Here is a 21,965-nt window from a genome sequence, read left to right on the forward strand (position 1 = left end):
TCTTACACTACAGTGTAGAGGTGAAAAGCCAGACTACTTAGGTCATCCTTAGAACCTAGACCATATGTATTTTTGTCTTTGAACAAAATTATTTTTACTTTATTTTTTACTATATTAACTATTTTTAAAAAGGTAAAAAGACAACCCACAGGATAGTAGAAGATAGTTCAACATTATTTTTCATGAAAATTGTAATTAAAATGTTAAAGACCTCTTACAAAGTCAATAATAAAAAGACAAACTAATTTAATAGTGGGCAAAAGTTCTAAATAGACATTTCTTCAGAAACATATACAAGTGGCAAAGAAGCACTAAAAAATGCTTGATATCACTAGGCATTAAGTATATACAAATCAAAATCACAATAAGTTATTACTTCATACCCACTAGGACAGTAATAGTTAAAAGCACATAAAATAATAAATGATGACAAGGGTAAGGAGAAACTAAAACCCTCACACACTGCTGGTACAAATGTAAAATGGTGCAAGTGCCGTGGAAAACAGCAGGATGATTCCTTAAATGATTCAATATAGTTACCAATGATCCAACAATTCCATTCTATGTTACAAACCTGAGAAAAGTGAACACAGTATTACATCCACAAAAAAATTGTACATAAATATTCTTGGCAACCTTATTCATAACAACCGAACAACTCTAATGTCCACTAACAAATGAATAAATAAAATGTGGCATATCCAAACAATGGAATATTATTCAGAGATAAAAAGAAATGAAATGCCAATAAAGTGACAGGATGGATGAACTCAGAAAACTTTATGCTAAGTTGAAGAAGTCACAAGACCACATGAGATTCCATTTATATAAAATGTCCAGAATAGGCAAATCCACAGAGATAAAGTAAATTTGTGCCCGTCTTGGGGGAAATGAAAAGTGGTGGCTAAGAGATACAGTTTCTTTTTAGGGTGATAATAATGTTCACTTAACCCTCTCCACATTCTTTTGAAGTAAGTTCCATTATTTTCCTCATTTACAAATGAGGCAAATGAGACACAAAGAGAGCCCATAATCGTATACTTTCTAAGTCACTAAGTTAAGATTTGGACCCAACTCTGTCTCTAAGACCAGAGAACTACTGTGCCAAGAGGATGAGCTGTATAAATCATATGGTCAAAAGAAGTGTGTATGTTTCATGATGGTAAGATATTATCTGAGGAAAAAGAGGCAGTTAAGTAGAAATATTCAAAATACAGGTATGTGAGCATCTTCCACAGTGGAACCAAAAAGAATCAAGAGCAGAGGAAAACAGGTAATGCTGAGAGAATGAAGAACAATGAATCTTCCATGACCAAAAATAAAAAGATGCAGAAAGCTACAGATATGAGAAATACAAGATTTTGCCATAGAATATTGGTATAATTTAATTCAACTTGTATCAAAAATTCAAACTGCAGAAAAAAAGTAGGATCATTTTAAAGACACAAGTTCCATTTACTCTTCTAGCTGATTTTGTTTTTGTTGTTGGTTGTTTTTGTAGTGCTGGGGATCAAACTCTGGGCCTTAATGCATGCTAAGTGATTTTAGTTTTTGATCTTTGGTCAATATGTTTTAAACACTGAGCTTAAAATTATAATAAGTTATAGAATTATTTTAGAATTTCTTTTTTGGCCTAGATACCAATAAAAATCATTTCCTTTCCTTAAATAATTTTAAGTTTTTCCCTCATAAACAATGCAAATTATGGAATGGACTTCGTGTCCCAGTTTGCTTTGCCTCTCCAAATCCTATTCAAATCTGAACCAACCTTGAATTATTCTGTATGTACTTATTTCTTCAGAGACATGTTCCCATTTTCCCACTGGATCTGATTGTCTATCTGTATTGTTCCTCACTTATTTTCACTGACTTAATTTTTTCCACCTTACTAATAGTTATAGTAACCCACTTCAACTGCACTGCGAAATAATGTAGGAAACAATACTTAAAACGTACAAGAGACGTGCTTGTATCCTCTTCTTCCGCAGAAAGGGCAGAGTCCTGAGAACACCAAGCTAAGGAAAAAGAAACAAAACAGATTGCTTCAGAGTTCCAGATATTCCAGTTCCAGGGAATATGGAAATTTTCAGTACCACATAACTATCAGATCCCCTACAAATTAATGTTCCTCAGAGCCATGAGAAATGTTAAATGCAATAAAACTACAGAGACACAGAAATGTATGTGGATAACTAATTCAATCATATAGGGTCTGATGAAGATTTCTTAATGGCTAAGTATAACATGTTCAATGAATTTACTGACAATATAGTATTTCCCAAGAAATACTTTGCCAATAAGAAATTAATCCTAAGCATGTAATATATGCTGCAAAGACTTAAGGATTAGGATGGCCATTAAGTTTCCTCTTAAAGAATTTAGGAAAAAAACATTAATCAGATATTAGTTACAGGCACTGAGGAACATTCATATGACAGAGGAAATGTAGTCATCATTCTAATTTCATTTTACAACAACTTGATGCTTTCTAGTTTTCTTTCATTACCCTAAAATATTCAGGGCTATGACCAAAAATGGAAGACTGAATAATTGTACTTATTCTGCTCTCTTCCAAACCCAACCAAAAGTTTTAGTTAAAGCAACAAAGGAGCTAAACTGTACAAAGACAAATAGAAGATTTCAGCAGGTAAGAGATGTTTAAAATTTTTGAAGATGGAGAACAAGACATATGAGTGGTATCTAAAACAAGAAAAAGCTAAAGCTTAAGTGAGGGTTGGGGGGAGGGTGGGAGAGCCATCACAGTAGTCTAAAAAAGGGTCAGAAATGGAAGTATTAGGTAGTTCTGCAGACAGCAGTTTGGAAATAGGGCTCAAAAACCAGGAACTGAATGTAAGACGTTATAAAAAAGGTGTTAAAACCTCCAATTGTCTTCTTTCACACCACATAACATGGTAACAATTCCTTTACACTAACAAAAAGAAAGGGGGGGAACTAAGAATTTTTTTTGTCTAGATATAATGAATGAGACAGGCTCTGGATATCAGCATACCAGATTTGGATGAAGATAGGGCTGAAGCAATATAGAAAAAGATAAATGAAAGGTCTCATGTGATACCCTTCCACACAATTTTTTCCTTTGTTTGACTCCCCAAAAGTAGTTCTGGCTTATATTCCTCAAGCAAATCTAGTTCTTGCTGGGGTAACTGACTAGCCCAAAAGAAAATGCCTATAGATCTGACATATTATGGTCAACCTCCTGTACCATATAAGAAAGAAGGGCAAGAAGAGTATGTTGGAGTGGGCTAACATGGGAAGGGTTAGAGAGCCAAATTCTTATGTATATTATCAATAATGAATAGAAAACATAAAAAAGAGAAACCAGACATTAGCCATATAAGGATGTCAATTAAAAAAAAAAGAAAAGAAGAAAAAGATAAATTTTCAAAAAGGTTCAAAGTAGTTGACTTTGGGGAGTGGGAACAGGGATGAGGAGGAATGGATAGAAAACATTTATAGTTGTACAACAGCATTTAAAAAATGATATTTAAATGTATCTATAAGAAAAATAGAAATTATGTTTTATTATTTTATTTTAAAAAGTAAAATGAATAAAAAGTAAATATTTGCCCTGCAGAGTCATTGACACCCATGCATTGTTTGTTGTTTTTTTTAATATTTTTCTTAGCTGTAGATGGACACAATGCCCATTATTTTATTTATTTTTATGTGGTGCTAAGGATCAAACCCAGTGTCTCACATATGCTAGGCAAGCACTCTACCACTGAACCACAACCCTAGCCCCCAAGTGAACTTTCTTGATAAGAGTATTGAATTTTCTCTTTTACACTACCCCTGAATATGTAACTTCTTTCCCCTAAACTCTATCCATCTTTAAGCCATCTTACCTCTCCTTTCCATCATCTGGGTCAAATGAGCCATTGTCACACATCTATTATTGCTGATCTCTGAAGGCTGAGATATTCAGACCTTGCCTGCTCTGTGAAAAATGGTCAAGTTGTCTGCAGGTGCAGAAACTCCAGGGTGAGGTCTTTCCAAGATCTCTCCAGCTTTCCAGGTAAGTTTCAAGTCAAGAGGTCTGCTTCCACGATTTCTGTTCCTCAGGCTTTTTATTCATACCACAAATCTGTCTTATCCTTGTGGAATCAGAACCTGTGGGCTTAAGACACAAATCCAATTACCTACTGCTTTTTCACTTTATCCTGTGGTAACCAGTGTCCAGAATGTTCCCCAATGATCACTGTCTTCTGGTATTCAAATCAGACACCTCCCACACCTAATAGGATTGATCTGTTATAAACAATGGAAGACCAAAGAGATGATGGTATGTGACTTCCAAGGTTAGATCATAAAAGACTGTGGGGCTTCCATCTTAAACATTTTAAGATCATGCATCTTAAACAAAGACAGCTGCCATACTATGAAGACAGGTGAGGAAACCTGTCAATAGCTAACACTAATTTGACAACCATCCTGGAAGCAAAGCCTCCCACTCAACTTTAGTCTTCTGAGGCCTGCAGCCATGCTATCATTTTGACTACAACTTTGTGTGAGATACCAAGCCAGAATAATAAGTAGGTCACATTCCACAGACATAATGAGCTGACAAATGTTTATTGTTACTTAACCCTCTAAATTTTGAAGTAAATTTATTGCATAGATTAATGTAGGCCTAACCACTATCTTCCTTGCTTCACACTCTCTGGAGTCACTGAATAGAGATAATGGATGTAGAGTGCAGCAGAATGTCAAGAGGAAAACTCAACAACTGAGGTTGAACCAAATACTCAATATATTGAGACACAAAGAGTCTAGAGACAAAGTGATGTTCACATATTTGCTCCTCAAATACCCTCTAAAAGTATAAAGGCATAGACTTGATAAAGTGAAAGATATAAAGGTGAATAAAAAAAAAATACTCAAATTTGCAGTAACCCCAGTTGCATTAAAAGTCCAGTAATTCTATTCTGAGTTACTTTGGCAACTGAAGTTAAGAAGAGTTATAATTTAGAATTCCAAGACTTTTCATTTGAAATGAGAATTATACCCATGTCACAAAGATACTGGACAAATAAATGAAATGTAAATTAAGATATATTAATTTATTAATTATAATAAATTTTTGAAAAATTTTTTCATATATATATTTAGATGTTCACAGACCTTTATTTTCATTCATTTATTTATATGTGGTGCTGAGAATCAAACCCAGTGCCTCACACATGCTAGGCAAGTGCTATACCCAGCTCCTAATTTCAATAAATTTTGAAAAGGGCTATGCTTGATATAGACTTCTTATACTCCTCACATAGTTAGTATTCTTTTAATGACAATCATTACCTTCTAAAATAACTATGCAATTTATTTATCATATATACAATCTATCTGTCCTTCCCCAATAAAAACTCCATGAAAACAATTTTTTTTTTTTTCTGTTTTACCAGAAGCAAGTTGATAAAATGTCAGCCACTATGGAAAACAGTATGGCAGTCAAAAATTAAAAGCAGAGTTACTACATAACCAAGCAATTCTTGCAATTCTTCTTGAAGAAGATCAAGATAATTGAAAGCAGGGACTCAAACAAGTTCATATACTCATCTTTAGAGTAGCATTATTTGCAACAGCCAATATAAGCAGCCCAGTATTCATTGATGGATGGATAAACATTATATACAAAAAGAAAAAATTATTATTCAGCTTTGAATAGGAAGAAAATTCTGATACACACTAACACAGATGAATATTAAGAACACTTAACTATATGTTAAGCCAGGAAAATGTGTTATAATTCTTATGTTATCTACAGTTGTCAAATTCATAGAAACAAAAAGTAAAATAGTGGTTGCCAGAACTAAGGATAACGTGAAACAAGGATTCATTGTTTAAGCGTACCAAATTTCTTGGGCTGGGGTTATAGTTCAGTGGTAGAGCACTTGCTTAGCATGCGTGAAGCACTGGGTTCAATCCTCAGTACCACAAAATAAATAAAATAAAGGTATTGTGTCTATCTACAACTAAAAGTATTTTTTGAAAAAGAACCAAGTTTCTGTTTTGCAAGATAAAAAGAATTCTGGGAATGAACAGTGATGATGAAAGACTAACAGTGTAAATGTACTTAATGCCAAAGAACTATATGATTAAATATAGTTCAGAGAGTAAATTCTGTATTTTTATATTTTACAATTTAAAAATATACATATACACATATAAAATGAAATACTTCTAAATTGGTGATTTTAAACTAGGAGGAAGTAATATGTCAGACATGAATAAAAAAAAAAAGGATGGGTAGTTTGTGGAGTTTGAGAGTTCAAGTCTTACTTGAGTTTGGGTTTTGCTAAGTACGTATATTAAAAATTCAAGGATGAGAGCAGAAATCAAACCAGTGGAGAGAGAAAAAGGAATAAACCTGCACAATAAAAAACAAAATGAAAAATTTTATTACTAATTACAATAAATGCAACTAATTATACTCACCTATTAAACAGGATAAAAGAGTAAAAAGTTCAGCAATGTGCTCCTCACAAGAAATCTGAAACATAAAGACATAAAGGAAAGGAATTGAAAAACAAAATTCCTGATAAATACAGTAACAAAATCAGAAAAGGATTATTATCAGTCAAGGTAACCTGGACTGAAAGGCATTTGCCAGAATAAAGAAATACGTTTCTTAATGTAGCAGACTGGAATCCTGGTCCTAATTCTTCAACCCTGACTAACAGGATTATTATACATTCACATTATTTGCCAGGTAACTTTCCCATTTCTAGTCACACTTCATAGGTGTTAAGTGATATTGAGGTTAAACACCGACTTACTTTGGTCAACGAAATATCAGTATATTTGGGGGCAGAGATTTTTAAGGGTATCTGCATGGTCTGTGCTGTGCTCTGGTGATCATCCCGGAATGAAAATGCCCTGGTAACCATTGTTCGTTTTGGCTTGAGCCCAACAAAGAATAAATGCAGGGCAGAACTGAATTCATCCTACAGTTCTGCCACTCAACCAAAAGCACCCTAGATCCGCTTGATATAGTAAACCGAACGACCTGAACACGAGAATAAATGCTACCTACTGTATGCTACTGAGGTTAAGGGTGTTTTTTAAACAGTATTAAACCAAGACAGGAATGGGGGTATAGCTCAGTAGTAGCGCACTTGCCTTGCATGCCTAAGACCCTTGTAACACAAAACAAAATAAAATAAATGAATGTACATAATAAAAGAAGGAAGCCATACGATGATGATAGTGAACCTGAGAAAGATCATCACGTAAACTTGAAAGCTACAAAAGAGCCAAGGATTGTGGGGGAGGGGCGGTAAAGGAAACAAAAAGGGGGGGGTCAATGTAAAGGGAGGCTCACTAGAAAATACAGAATTGTATTTTAAAAGTACTTATCAACCGTATACAATACTACAGAGAAACTAACCCAAGTCAGACAAGAACCACTACACATCAAAATCACACTTCGCCATGCTCACTCACATTCACACCACACCCTTAACCACAACCAAACACATCATAATTATACCACCGCACAAACATAATCATATACCTTCGAACATCATGACACACCCTCTCACCACGTTATTCTGTCCCAACGACGCCAACCACTCCAAAGACTCACGGCGGACTCGCCGCACGGCGAGCACTCCCCACCGCCGCCACCCAGCACTCCAGGCCCCCTACGGGCCTCCGCCCCGTCAGCCGCCCGCGGCCGGTCCAAACCGGACCGCTGGAGCCCCGCCCTCACCTCCGGAGGCGGGCACTCGGCTGCCTCACAGACCCGGGACGGGTGGCCGAATGCGCGTCCAGCGCGCAGTTTCTGAGCGACTGGGTGAAGACCACACGCAAACAAGTCAGGGACAATCCAGGGTGAGCCCAAGTAGCTCTCCGCCACCGCTACCTTACAGAGCATAACTCCTCCCACAAGGCCACGCGGTTCAATTCAACTTCCGGCCAGGACGCTGCCCGCCTTTCCAGCGCTGAGCAGGGTTTAACCAAGTTTGCTGGGAAGGTTTAGGTCTAGCGCGCCTCGCGATAGCGACGCGTCAGCGGTGAAACTGCTCTGGACTTGGGGAGTTGCAGGCGCAGTTACTTCGGGTGGGCCCAGGTTGGGCCCTGAAAGGAATCGACGTGGGCCCCAGCTCTGGACTACATTTCCCAGAAGGCCTGGTGGTCTGTCGCTCTTTCCGCAAGAACTCGGTTGTTGCTGGACCGTTAGATCAGTGAGGTACGAAATCGTGTTCCCTGGGGCAAGCGCCTCAGGTCCGCTGGGTCAGACCCCGGAATAGACTGGAAAGGCCTGGGGTGAAAATACTGGAGGCGTGTGGGGAGCTGGAGCCTTGGGACTATGCGGGCAGAGCGAACTGAACAAGGGAGTTTGTGGGATTGTTAGTGAGCTGCGTTGACAGTGCTGCTTTATGTGTGGATGTGAGATGTCTGGTCATCGTGAGGTTATGACTTTAGTATGACCGTTCCTTAATGTATGTGACACTGTGCACGGGACTGCTGTCTCCTTTATGATTGTGGCTCCATAACTCTAACCCCAGAAAACCCTTCTGACGTTAGTCAGATTCTAGCCCAGGGTAGCAGTGAAGTTGCACAGGATGGCCCATTTTTCTCATATCTCCATTCTCCGTGTGAGGTGGGTGATGAATTTGGGGCTGATAATGATCTCTAATCTGAGTAATTGAGGAAAAACCTGCTATCTTACAGTTACCTTCTTCCATTTCTACCTTTCTCCAGGTGAGTTGCTCCAAAGAAAAGGAAAGAATGCATGATAAACTTCTACAAGTAATATCCAAGGTATCGTGGAGTTTCTTTTATGCGTTCCTTTCTCTGAAAATTCTTGCTTAATAAGGGTGTTTCCAAGTGCGGTGGCACGCCTGTAAATCCCGATAATTCAGATCACAAGTTCAAGGCACGCCTCAACAACCTAGCCAGACCCTCTCTCAAAATTAAAAAAACAAACAAAAAAACTTAAAAATGACTGGGGATGTAGGTGAGTATTAAAGCGCCCCTGGATTCAATCTCAGTACCTCAAAAACAAAACAAAGATATATAATTTTAATGTAGATCCTTATATTCTCCCCATTGGAGAAAAGGATAGGTATGCCTGGTATTAAAGCTTAATACCTGCCCTATACCTAATGTTCACTTATTTGAAAAGTGGTTCTACTTCTGTTTGCTGGTTTTTCTTCTTTTAAATATAATATTTACTATTTTAAAATGAAAGCATGAGCTGGGCCTGGTGGTAAAGGCCTGTAATCGTGGTGGCCTGGGAGGCAGAGGCAGGAGGATCATGAATTCAAAACCAACCTCCTGGGGCTGGGGAAGATAGCTCAGTCAGTAGAGTGCTTGCCTTGTAAGCACAAGGCCCTGGGTTCGATCCCTAGCACGCCCCCACCCCCGCCCCCCCAAAAAAAAAAAAAAGAAAGAAAAAGAAAAGGCCAACCTCAGCAGCTTATGGTAGGCCATGAGAAAATTAGTGAGAACCTGTCTCAAAATTTAAAAAAGGATTGGGGAGGTTGCTCGGTAGTTAAGCGTCACTGGGTTTAATCGCTGGTACTAATAAAGTAAAAGTAAGAAGTAAATAAAAAACATGATTATTTTAGAGATTTGAAAAACACAGAGTTACTAAGAAAAAAAAGTTGGTCACTCAACTAGTATTAATGTTTAAATGTGCGTTTATTATTTTGCCAATGTCAAATAATATTTCATTTACCTTTTTTTTTTTTTTTTTTTTTTTTTTTCGGCAGTACTGGGTGTTGAACCCAGGTCCTCCTGCATGTAAGGCAAGCTGTGTACTACTAAGCTACATCCCCAGCCCTCATTTACATGAGCATACAGTTTCACTACAGAGTGTTGTATTCTGCTATGTTTTCCAGTGGTCTTGGAAATACCATTTTTCAAAGACATGTTTGTTTGTATGAAAGAACTCAAGTTTCTACTTTGCATTAGATCAATTGTATCTGACTTTTAAATATTTGTACATACACATATACCCTGCACATGCAAGTTTAAATTGGCTCCGTGATTAATAATGAGTGATGATCATACCACTCCATATGTTTACTATTAGGGTTTTTTTTGTGATATGTTTCTTCAAATTTTCTACATGTTTTTCTCTTGGATTAACTCTTATTCATAGTAAGAGTTTATATAATGTGGATATGAATACTTAATTATGTTTTCATATAATTTTGAATGTTCTATCATTTTAAGATGGTTTTATGAACAAAAGTTCTAATTTTAACAAGGTTGAGTTTACCAATTTTTTTTCCTTTATGGTTAATGCTTTTTGTATCTTGTTTAAGAAATCCTTCCCTGTTCCAAATTCATATAAATATTCTCCTATATTTATGCTAAAAGCTGTAAGTTTTGCTTTCCCATTTAGTCAATCCATTTTTCAAAATGTTTTTGGTTGTATTTGGACACAATACCTTTATTTTTATGTGGTGCTGAGGATCTAACCGAGCGCCTCACACATGCTAGGTAAGTGCTCTACCACTGAGCCACAACCCCAGCCCTAGATAGTAGTCAATCCATTTTTAACTGACTTTTGTATATGCTGTGGGCAGGGGAGAGGGTGTCAGATTTTTTTCCCTCTTATTAATACCCAATTTTCTCAGTACATGTTTTAGAAAAGCCATTGTTTTCTCACTGGTCTCACACAAAGATATCTTATCTCACACAAAGATAATCTTGTGTATGGGTGTATTTATAAGCTATTATTCTATTCCATTGGTCTATTTGTACATCCTTGTGCCTCTTCAAAAGTAATCTGTCTTTTCTTCCTCTGGCTGTTTTAAGGATTTTCTCTCTGTTTTCAGTTTTCTGTAATTTTTGTGTAACATATCTAAGTGCATTCTTTTTTATTTCTCTGCTTGGAATTTGTAGGCATATTTTAATTTGTAGATGGGTGTCTGTTATTAGTACAGAAAAATTCCTAGTCATTGTCTCTTTAGAGAGACAATGCCTTGCCCCTGCTTTGTTTTCTATCCTTTCCTTTCTTTATCTGGTTCTAGTTAAACATAGGTTAGAATTTCTCATTCTTCTCTTTTTATCTCTTGATCTCTTCTTGATTTTAAGAGTTGGCACAACTCAAATAAAAACAGTGCTAAACTGGGTGCAGTGTCATATACCTGTAATCCCAGTGGCTCAGGAGGCTGAGGGAAGAGGATTGCAAGTTCAAAGCCAGCCTCAGCAATTTAGCAAGGCCCTAAGCAACTTAGTGAGACCCTGCCTCAAAATAAAAAATTAAAAAGGCTGGAGATGTGACTCACTGGTAAAATACCCCTGGGTTCAATTCCCCCAGTGTGGGGGTCTCTCAACCATGTCCCGTGTGGATGAGAAAAGAGTTAACTGTAGGAGGATCTGTTTATCAATCAATTACCCATAAACTTATCTACTCAATAAACACACAAGAGACAATACTCTTTTAAATGAAGGGGGTCTGGCCGTACCAGCTCTGGCCTCTAACAACATGGAGTAGCCCAACTCTCTTTTAATTATAGACGCACAGGTAAAGGGGGCCAAGACTGGGGTGGAGCTTCTGTAATGGACAGGATAGGGTGAAGTTAGGGGGACTATTCAGAAGGAGACAGGGAACCACTTCCATGGAGCACCATTGCTTCTGGGTGATTCCTAGAAGCCAGACATCTGCATCCCATGGCTCAACCTAATCTGATTCTGCTAAATAAGGATGGCTTCCGACACCCCAGTACAGGAAAAAAAAAAAGACGGGGAGAAAGAACTACTCCATATGAAGCATTTTCCCCCTCATCATTTCTACTCTCAGCCCTCCCTGTGAGCTAATTTGTTGTCCTAGATAAAAACCTGCACAGTTCCTATAATTATTTGATCATTCTTTGGTATCCTTTAATAGTTTTCAGTCACAAGATCAGTCTCATTTTATTAATTACAACCTCTAGTTCCACTTAATAATTTTTAAATTTCATGCAGAGCCCCTTCTCCATGTTCAGGCTTGCTTCCAACTAGAAGCTTGCAGTGTGTAAGGGCAGGGGACATATTAAACTTCTTGATTTCCTAACCTTGAATTTCTCTTTCTCCTGCCCAATAGGCAGTCTTTGAATCTTATGAGATTAGAAAAGGGATGGGGAAGAAGAGATGAGAACAAAAGACCTTCAAGAAAGACTGGTTTTGGTGTTGGTTTGTCTTGTTTTGATGGGTATTCAATATTGACTCTTTTTTTTGTAAGGTAATTATATGAATTTCTTGGAGAAGTCCCTAATGGGAATCTCTAATTGCATTTTGTGTGATGTGGCAGCTTGTCTCCTTGAAATGGCTACTTCGAATATATGACATGGACCTTGGTAGTTTATGATCTCCTCCTTTGCTGAGGTCATTTTGTCCCTTTATTGGGTCTGCATCTGGTCCAAGGAGAATAGGCACCAGTCTTTGTGTCCTATAAACTCCAAAGGGCACAGCAGAAATTCTACCAAAGATCCTGACCATTCTACTTTGGAATCTTTCAGGTCCCCTTATTTGGCTGAAAGTGAAGGAGAAATATCCTCATGTTCCAATGGTATGGGAATGTCTGACCTTTTCCAAACAACAATAAATTCTTGACACCAGCTGGGTGTATTACAATTCAGTTCAATTCTTACACTAACAACCAGGAGTTAACATAGAGGTTAAAGAACTTAGTCTCACAGAACTGTCCCTAACTTTAGACACTAACCACAAGTCTTGGATGTCTCTAAGGCACTGTACTTCTTTGCAGCTAACCACAAACTGAGGAGTTCCCATAACCCTTCCTTAGGTTCAATTAATTTACTAGAACAACTCAGAACACAGGTAAACATTTTAGTCAATGACAAACCACCTGTCCAATGGTAATTGCATAAAATTAAATGGAGCTGAAAAATCCTATTGCCTAGTATTTTTACTATACCTTTTCCTGTTTAGATATGCAAATGTTTATCAGTATGTTAAAATTGCCTACAGTATTCCAGAAAGTAACATTCTATTCAGGTTTATAGCCTAGGAGCAATAGGCTATACCATATATTCTTTGCAGTGCCTATGCCATCTAAGTTTATGCAAATACACTTTATGATGTTGGCACAACAATGAAATCACTAATGACACATTTCTCAAAATGTATCCTTGTCACTAAGCAATGCATGATTGTACTTATGATTACTGTTCTATTGTAAAGGATACAACTTAGAAAGTGCAAAATGGAAGAGATGAATAGGGTGAGGTATATGGAGCGGGGTGTACATTTGGATAGGATCTTAAGAATTTTGCCTAACAGAATGTCTGAAATGAAAGATTTATTAGTATTTATATTGTGGAAATTTCTGCCACTATAAAATTATAAAGTTAAAGAATTTGCGCTATTAGGGAATAGTTCTTATAGCAGTCATAAAAGAACTATAGTTTTCAAGGAATTTAATTTATGCTATTGGCTAAGATAGTGATACTTTAAATTCATATTTAACTAATTTTACATTTTAAAGTTTCAAGAAGTGTTAAAAGACTTAGGAAAATAGCAGGGCATTGTCCCAATACCCTTTCTCCTTGTGGCTACCCTCAACTCTTGCTGTTTCTCTTGGCATTTTTCCTATATTTTTATGTTATTTTTTCATAGACATTTTCTAGTGACCTCCTGCCAGATTTTTCTATCCAACAGTCCTCATTTCCTATCCCTGCAGTAGAGTTATTTTTTTTTTTTAATCATCATTATCCATGTGATTAGAACCTTGGAAGTATTGTTAGTCTGAGCCAAGTAATATGCTACTAGTCCTTCGATGCTTTCTAGTGTAATTTTTATTTTTCTGAGCATACATGCCTTGTTTCTTCATTTTCCTGGGTCCATGTACCTGTCACTAATTTTTTCTAGCATTGTTGTTACTATGTTGCAAACATACAGACTCCCTATTTTTCCCTGAAGACCTCCCTCCCTCACAATCTTCTTTTTGTTCCTATATGTTGTTTTGCAGGGCTGCTACCAGATGTTGTCCAGGAACTTGTCTTTTATAGTTACATTGGGAATTTGTACATGGTTCTCATGTTAGTTTTCCTGTTTCTGAATATAATACCATTTCCTTTTCCTGGTGTACTTCCTAGTTTTGATGGAGCACATTCCACTAGTTTCCTAAGAAGAGTTACATCAGAGATAATTCTATAATTCCCTGAACTTCTAGAATTGTTTTGATTTAATCTTAACATTGGTTTGGTGACTTGACTGGTTATAGAATTCTGAGCCAAAATTTGTTTTTTGTAATAGTAGTGAAGGAATTGCTTTGTTTTCTTCTAATTTCAAACAGTGTTCTTGAGAATTCCATTGCCATTCTGACTGCTGGAAAATTTTTGTGATCCTTGTTTTCCTGAAAGTCTTTAGAAAGTTCTGTTTTTCCATAATATCCTGAAATTTTACTTTAAAATGTACTGTTTTTTGAACGTCCATACATTTTCCGTCTCAGAACTTAAAGAAAAAGGGAAGGGAGGAAGAAACTTACTCATTGAGCTGGTTGCTTTCTAATTCATATCATTAGGAAAGTTCACCATGTTTGTCCATTACTAGGAGATAGGGTTCTAGCCTCTTCCATTGCTCTGTCGCTTCCTGCAGAGCCTTCTCCTCCCTCCTCTGCTACCATTTCTCTCCTATTATGAAAGTAGTTTATTTATTGTTTCAGGGGTCAATGATGTTCAGAGATGTGTCCATATACTTCTCTCAGGAGGAATGGGAATGCCTGGACTCTGTTCGGATGAACTTATATAAAGCAGTGACGTTGCAGAATTTCAGCAACCTGGTTTCAGGGAATAAGCATAACTACCCCCCCACCAAAATTCATAATTCATCCTTGGGCAAGTGAATATTGCACTTCAAGTAACCAGCTGAATTTCTGTTCTCTGTTCCTCAAGGAATGGTTTGAGTTGGAATGGAATGGAAGAATTGGAAATGGGCAGCTCCATTGGGCTGTGGCTGAAGCTTCATCTTCTTCATCTTCCTCTGATCTTTCCTGTAGTGGCATCTCTTCCTTGAGCACCAAGGGACTGAATCTGAGTCCTGGGACATCCACAGCATAACCGTGTCCCATGTCTTTTCTTATGAGCAGGACTTTTCAATTCTAAACCAGCTGTGATCTCCTTATTGGAACAAGGACAAGAACCCTGGATGGTTGAGAGAGCTGACTAGAGGCTTGTGTTCAGGTAAGTGAGAGATGATGGGACAGGAACAGTGCCATGAGGAGACATTCCCTCTGAGACTTTATCAGGAAGCTCCCCTCAAAGGGCAAGCCCTCTTCTATATGAGCGATCATGCTTCTTTCCTCCTATACCTTTTTCCCAGTCCATGATAGTAAATACCTTTCTTTGTTGCCAAAAGAGTTATCTATGTATATTTTAAATTTTGTTTCTTCTTAGGATATACTGCATTTCAAATTCAATAGTAAAAGAATCCCTTAGAAATATATGTGTGTAAATATGTGTGTATTTTACTTTTTGTGTTTTGTACTGGTTTTCATTTTATTATCTACTTTATAATTATTTAAATTCTTCAAACAGCTTGCCCTGAATTTAACAGTTCATTCTTTCATTTAAAAAAGTAGAGTGCACCTTTTTTACTTAAAAAAAAAATTCAAGTACAGAGAACTACACGATTATGATTAAACACCATGATGAACTGTGAAGTGAATGTATCCATATAACCACCACTGGAGATAAGAATAGAATATAATTAGCACCTCACAATCCCTCCATAATTTGTTAGAACAACTCACAGAACTCATGACAGCATTGTTCTTATGATTACTGTTTTATATAAAGATACAGATGAATATCCAGATGAAGAGGTATACAGGACAAGGTCTAGGGAGGATCCCAAGCATAGGAGATTCTATCCCTATCACTATGGAATCATGGTATGCCACTTTCCTGGTCACCAACTTCCCAATTCTCCCAAGCTTCATCATGAGTTTTTTACTAGAGTTTTATTACACAGGTATGACTGATTAACTCCCTGACCACATGATTGAATTCAATCTCTAATCATTCTGAGAGGTCAGGCATTGGGGTAGGGCTGAAAGTTCCAACCTTCTAATCACAGACTTGGTCTTTGTTGGTAAACTTCTCCATTGAAATTATCTGTGGACCTATCATGGATCACATAATTTGCATAAACTCAAATATACTCAAAAGAGACTTGTAAATAATGAATGTCACTCTTACCTGGTAGTTGCAAGGGCTTTTGAGGCTCTGTGCTAGGAACCCAGAACAAAAACCAGATATATTCTTTATTGGTCTTTATCATAATGCAAATTGGCTGGGCACCATAGCTGACACCTGTAATCCCAGTGAGGCTGAGGCAGGAGGAATACAACATTGAGGCTAGCTTTGGCAATTTAGTGAGACTGTCTTCAAAATAAAAGGTAAAAAGGGCTAGGGATGTAGCTCAGTGGTAAAGCACCTCTGGGTTAAATCCCCAATACCAAAACAAAAAACCAAAGTGGGTATAATTTATATTAATCCTTTGTTTTCAGTTCAGAATCCATGCCCACATCTATATGTGATATTCCTGAGTCCAGATTCTCTTTTGTTTATTAGAATATAAAATCATTTTTTAGATTTCTAGTTTCCTGTGCATATAGAGAAGTATAATCATCTCTCTTGTGCAATAGGAGAGGGGATCTTGAAGTCTCACCACTAATAAAATGCTTAAATTCATGCTTTAGCTTTCAGTATTTTCTGTCACCTCACTGTGTGAAGTGGCAGATGCCTTGAATTCTTTGTAGAGATCTGCACCCTGAGTCAGTATTGTGGAAATAATTTATTGTAGGCTTAGAATTTGAGTCTTATTACTCATCTTTTGGCTTTCCAGTTTTCAAGTTTTATTGTTACTGCCTCTTTTCCAGTAGCCTTTGTCCTAATGGAGTTTTTCTTAACCTTTGTTAAACTTTTACTATAGATTCATGAGTAAGCAATTATGAACTCATATATACAATCTGCCAATTTTTTTAAAAAAAATTATGCCCCTTTTAAATTAAAATAGTATAGTTGATTCCCATTATTCAGTTTCCATATTACAAATTCATTTACACACTAAATTTTATTTGTAATCCCAAAATCAAAACAGAACTCTCATGGTCATATATAGAGTGGCAAAAAATTTGAGTCTTCCAATATGTACTTACTCCATTTGATATCAAAGAAGTCACTGCTCTGACTTATTTTAACTCTCATATTGTAAAAACATATCCTTTTGTACTTATTGTCACATTTTCTTTCTATTGTTGAATTCACTGTTTAAAGTGGCAGCCAAGGGCTTGGGATATAACCTTGTAAAGTTCCTGGTTAGCATGCACAAGGCCCTGGGTTCAAACCCCAGTACCACACAAATAAAATGGCCCCTAAGCATGTGTGCTGTGTTGTCTAATGTTCCTAAATGCAAGAAGACAGTTGATTTACCTTATGGAGAAAAATCCATGTTAGAGAAGCATGGTATAAAGTAAGTAATTACTATGGAAGAATGTCATGGCAAAAATAGGGATACTAGGCAGATGAAATGGCTTGCAGACATCAAAGTAATGTCAGGTCCACTATCTTAAAACAAATACATGAACTTTTTCTTCCAGCTTCCCAGATGGTCATTGGCCAAATTTATGTAATTGTATCTTGAAACCCTTCTTCTAATTATTGTACTCCAGACCATCATGAGTTATAGTACTTTTGGCCATGTATTCAGTAGTAATCAACAAAAGGAAAGTGTCTTTAAATAAAATCACATGTAAAACAAGATTATACAGGTTCGACTAATAAGAGCAACAGTTCAGTATTGGATAATTCACTTTTTATGGAGAGTTTAAAGAACATAAAACTATAAATAATGAGTCAACCTTAGGGTTTTTTAAAACTTCAAGAACAGTACATCTAAAAACTCATTTATTGCCTTGGTAATTCAACAAATTATTGAGCTTTTATGTTTTAGGCATTTGCCAAACACTTGCCTTCATTGGATCTATGCAGATATATATAACATTTCAAATAATAAGTGCTATTAAAGAAAAGGCAGAATGATCTAAAGCCTAATATGTGGAAGACATTAGTCTGAAGATCAGGTCTGACCTCACTAGAGAGATGCTATTTGAGCAGAGCCCTAAATGGCAAGCAGCAATTAACAGCCAGTGGTAATATGGAAGTGTAAGGCCCCCAAAAAGGAAACCCCAACTCTGTCCCATGGATCCACGGCAACCCCAATCAACCGCAGGAGGCGTCACTTGATGCAAACCACAAGAGGTGTTTATTCCAGCGCGCTGGAGGAGTTGAGTCCCTAGCAGAAAATCTTGTAGGTTTATAAAGGCAGAAACCACACATCGGGAGGGGTCGCACATGAAAGGGAAAAGGGGGACAAAGCTGCCGGGAAATTTCAAAGGGGGTCTGGGTTTGCTGATAACATACAACATGTTTCACAATGTTTTACAACAGGGCGTATATTCTGGTCAATAGTTTCTGGTAATCATACTGTTTGAGCATTATCTGGCTATCTGGCTCAATTTACCCTTTTATTCTCTGTTTGGGGCTGTTTCTTGGAATAGCTTTAAGGGCTTTGTTCCCATTACTGGGAGGGTGACCTTAGGGAGTTGAGATGACTGGGAGGGTGACCTTAGGGAGTTAAGATAACTGGGAGGGTGACCTCAGACAGCTTAAAAAAATGTCCATTCTTTCAGAAGGTGTAGTATGCCAGACAAAGAGAAAACCCCAAGTAGTTTAGATTTTAGGTAGGGCAAGGCTAGAACAAATATCATTCCATGTGCTAAATAGATTAGAGAATGCTTGAACATATTGGGGAGACTTAGGAGATCCCTATAGTGATTTAAGAAAGGTGATGCTGGTCTAGAGTATAATAATTAGAAGAGGACAGTTTCAAGATGAAATCACCTAAATTTGGCCAATGATCATCTAGGGAGCAGGAGGAAAAAGGTCATGTATTTGGTTTGAGATAGTGGACCTGGCATTACTGTGATGCCTGCAAGCCATTTCCCTTGCCTAGTATACCTATTTGCCATGACATCCTTCCATAGTATTTGCTGTCAATACTGAGTGTTTGCTTTATTCCAGATTATTTACATTTGTTATTCCCCATCTTTCCAGCAATAAAGAGTTAAATACTGTCTCCATTTTAACATGAGGTAAAGAGGGCTCAACGATTAAGTAATTCCCTTAGAAGATAAAACTGGGATTCAACTTCTCATGCGTTGACATGACATTCCTCTCCTCTGAGTATATTTCATTCTGTCTTACTCTTTCCTGTCTCAAATTTGAACTGCCTCTTTTTAGTCACTGCCATGACTTGAAGGATCCATTCTTCCTCCCAACTTGCCTGAATTCCAAGGGATATTATTTCCAGTGACTCTCCAATTCTTATTATGTTCTATCCACAGAGGAGATTTGCCTATTATTCCTGACAGTTTCATTCAGCATCTTAGACTTGTTGCAAACTTTTTCCCAATGTGAATTAGCCAACAGTATAACTCTTAAATACCCTCACACCTGCATTTATACATTTCAACCCATTTCTTCTAAATAGCTCTTTCATATAGGTCTGATCATTATCTACAAATTGCAAAATAAAGTGTAGTGTTTTGCATTTGTAAATATATGTTTATATACATGTATATATGATTAAAATCGCTGTACAATATTGAGGATAGCCCTGAGCAGTGTGTATTGAAGGTGATTCTGAATCACAGCAAAATGTAAGGAAGTCATCTATTTCCCTAATCATCTCCCTAGCTTCTGTTATTATCTCTCCTTAGTGTCTGTGCTTTTCATAGTTTTACAAATTGCTTAGCTATATTTGAGAACCATCTTAGCGTCGTCTTTTCTGGGTATTATTTTCAATTTAATCATTCCTTTTTTTTTTTTTAAGAAATTTAACTTCTGAATACAATGTGTAATATACCTTTTTATTTTGTTTCAGATCTGGAATCAGTGTATGAGACCAAAATATTATCTCTAAAAATAGAGACATTTCAGTCAAGTAATATTTTGCTATGAAGACATGCCCCCTTTTATTCATCCTACTTTTCTTATTCTGCATCAAAATACTATTAGCAAAGAGGAGCCCTGTGATCTAAGATATGTGGGAAGACTTTTGATCAGAATTCAGAATTGATTCAACATCAGAGAGTTAATTCTGCTGAAAAACTGTATGAATGTAAGGAGTGTGGGAAATCCTTCAGTCGTGGCTCACTCTTACTAGACATCAGAGGATTCACAGTGGTGAAAAACCCTACGAATGTAAGGAATGTGGCAAAGCTTTTAGTTGTAGTTCCTATTTTTCTCAACATCAGAGGATTCACACCGGTTAGAAACCCAATAAATGTAAGGAATGTGGAAAAGACTTTAATTATTTTTCAAACCTTAATGATCATCAGAGAATTCACACTGGTGAGAAACCTTATGAGTGCAAAGTATGTGGAAAAGCCTTTACGGAAAGTTCACAGCTTTTCCCACATCTGAGAATTCATACGTGTGAGAAACCTTATGAGTGTAAGGAGTGGGGGAAGGCTTTCAGCAGTGCCTCAGCACTTACTAATCATCACAGAATTCATGCTGGTAAGAAACTCTATGAATGTAAAGAATGTGGAAAGGCCTTTATTCAGAGCTCAGAACTTATTCAACACCAGAGAATCCATACAGATGAAAAACCATATGAATGTAACGAGTGTGGAAAGGCCTTTAATAAAGGCTCAAGAACCTTACTAGACATCAGAGAATTCACACTGGTGAGAAACATGACTGTAAGGAATGTGGAAAGGCTTTTGTTAGTCGCTCAGACCTTATTCGCCATGAGGGAATTCATACTGGGTAAATGATAAGAAAGAAACTTTTGTGAACATTTGTTTTTAAAAACATGTAATGAAAACAAATCAGGAATGTAGGTTTTCCTGGGTATTGAGTGTTCTAGGGCTACTGTAGCAGAACCAAGAAAAATTTGGTAGCTTAAAAGAAAGGAATTTATTCCCTCACTGTTTTGAAGCCTGGACATCCAGAATCAAAGTTGTAAGCAGGTTGTAAGTATTTACAGAGGTAATCTGTTTTATACCTTCCAGTTTCTGGTAACAGCCAGAAACTCTTGACATTCTGTGGATTACAGGTGCATCTCTTTACTCTCTGCCTCCATCTTTTGCAGTCTCTCTGTGTATCTATTTTCTCTAACATGGACACCAATCATATTGTGTGTCACCTAATGATCCCATCTTAAGTTGATTACATCTGTAAAGATCCTATTTCAATGTGAGATCATATTCACAGGTACCAAGGGTTAAGATGTCACCGTATCTTTGGGAGGGACACAGTTCAATCGATAACACCTTGTGAACACTATTTTGTCTAATGTATTTATAATTTCCTTTTATAACCTTCGTAATCAAATTTATTTTAAAATGTAAATTTAAGGTCTAAATTAAACCTCCCTTCTCACCCACCAAAAAAATGTTCTCCCAACTGCTTATTCAGTATTCTTTCCTTTTCTTGTTTCTCCTTAATTTGTTTATATTACCTTATGTTTTAGGGCCATCTTTTTTTATTGCTGTGACCTATAGATCTGTGCTTCCAATACTGCACTATAAGTTGTGTTGTATAGATTCATCATTCTTGAAAAAACTGTAAACTTATTTTTGAAAGTAACTCATTTCTTTACTTTTGGAACTGAGAGCCTCACATATGCTAAAAACAAGTGCCCGCTGAGCTACATCCCCAGCCACTCTCCCCTTTTTTTGAGACATTGTCTCACCAAGTTGCCAAGGCTGGCCTTGAACTGGCCATTCTCCTTGCCTCAGCCTCTTGAATAGCTAGAATTAACAGTAATGTACTTGCCCAGCATTGAGTTCTTATTTAAAAAATAAAAATAAAAAAGGAAAACAGGAACACAAAGAAAAATATAGGGGCTGGGGATATAGCTCAGTTGGTAGAGTGCTTGCCTCCCAAGCACAAGGCCCTGGGTTCAATCCT

At 37.0% G+C, this 21,965-nt stretch overlaps 1 protein-coding gene and 1 long non-coding RNA gene across 9 annotated transcripts in view; one reads left to right on the forward strand and one right to left on the reverse strand.

Annotated features, from left to right (window-relative positions):
• ZNF568 (zinc finger protein 568) overlaps positions 1 to 7,705 on the reverse strand; it is a 91,646-nt gene extending 83,941 nt beyond the window's left edge. Inside the window, exons 1-4 of one of the 3 annotated variants that reach the window (XM_079118817.1) lie at positions 7,535 to 7,702; positions 6,457 to 6,511; positions 3,867 to 4,131; positions 1,957 to 2,015 (exon numbers count right to left, since the gene is read on the reverse strand). In XM_079118817.1, the coding sequence (XP_078974943.1) occupies positions 1,957 to 2,015; positions 3,867 to 3,900 (93 nt within the window). In that variant the 5' untranslated portion in view covers positions 3,901 to 4,131; positions 6,457 to 6,511; positions 7,535 to 7,702. Of the gene's footprint in view, positions 1 to 1,956; positions 2,016 to 3,866; positions 4,139 to 6,456; positions 6,512 to 7,534 lie in introns of all 3 variants that reach the window. The other 2 variants (XM_079118816.1, XM_079118818.1) reach the window with 2 other exon arrangements.
• A 368-nt stretch (positions 7,706 to 8,073) lies between these two features.
• LOC306648650 lies at positions 8,074 to 20,391 on the forward strand. 6 transcript variants are annotated; one of them, XR_013760435.1, is made up of 4 exons: positions 8,074 to 8,212; positions 8,728 to 8,792; positions 14,631 to 15,164; positions 19,930 to 20,391. It is a non-coding gene; the product is annotated as an uncharacterized lncRNA (long non-coding RNA). The 6 variants fall into 6 exon arrangements; XR_013760436.1 differs by having other exon boundaries at positions 8,728 to 8,787; XR_013760437.1 differs by having other exon boundaries at positions 8,728 to 8,787; positions 14,690 to 15,164.
• The last annotated feature ends 1,574 nt before the right edge of the window (positions 20,392 to 21,965 follow it).

This window comes from Sciurus vulgaris (assembly GCF_902686455.1).
Source record: "Sciurus vulgaris genome assembly, chromosome: 17".
NCBI classification, from domain to species: Eukaryota; Metazoa; Chordata; class Mammalia; order Rodentia; family Sciuridae; genus Sciurus; species Sciurus vulgaris.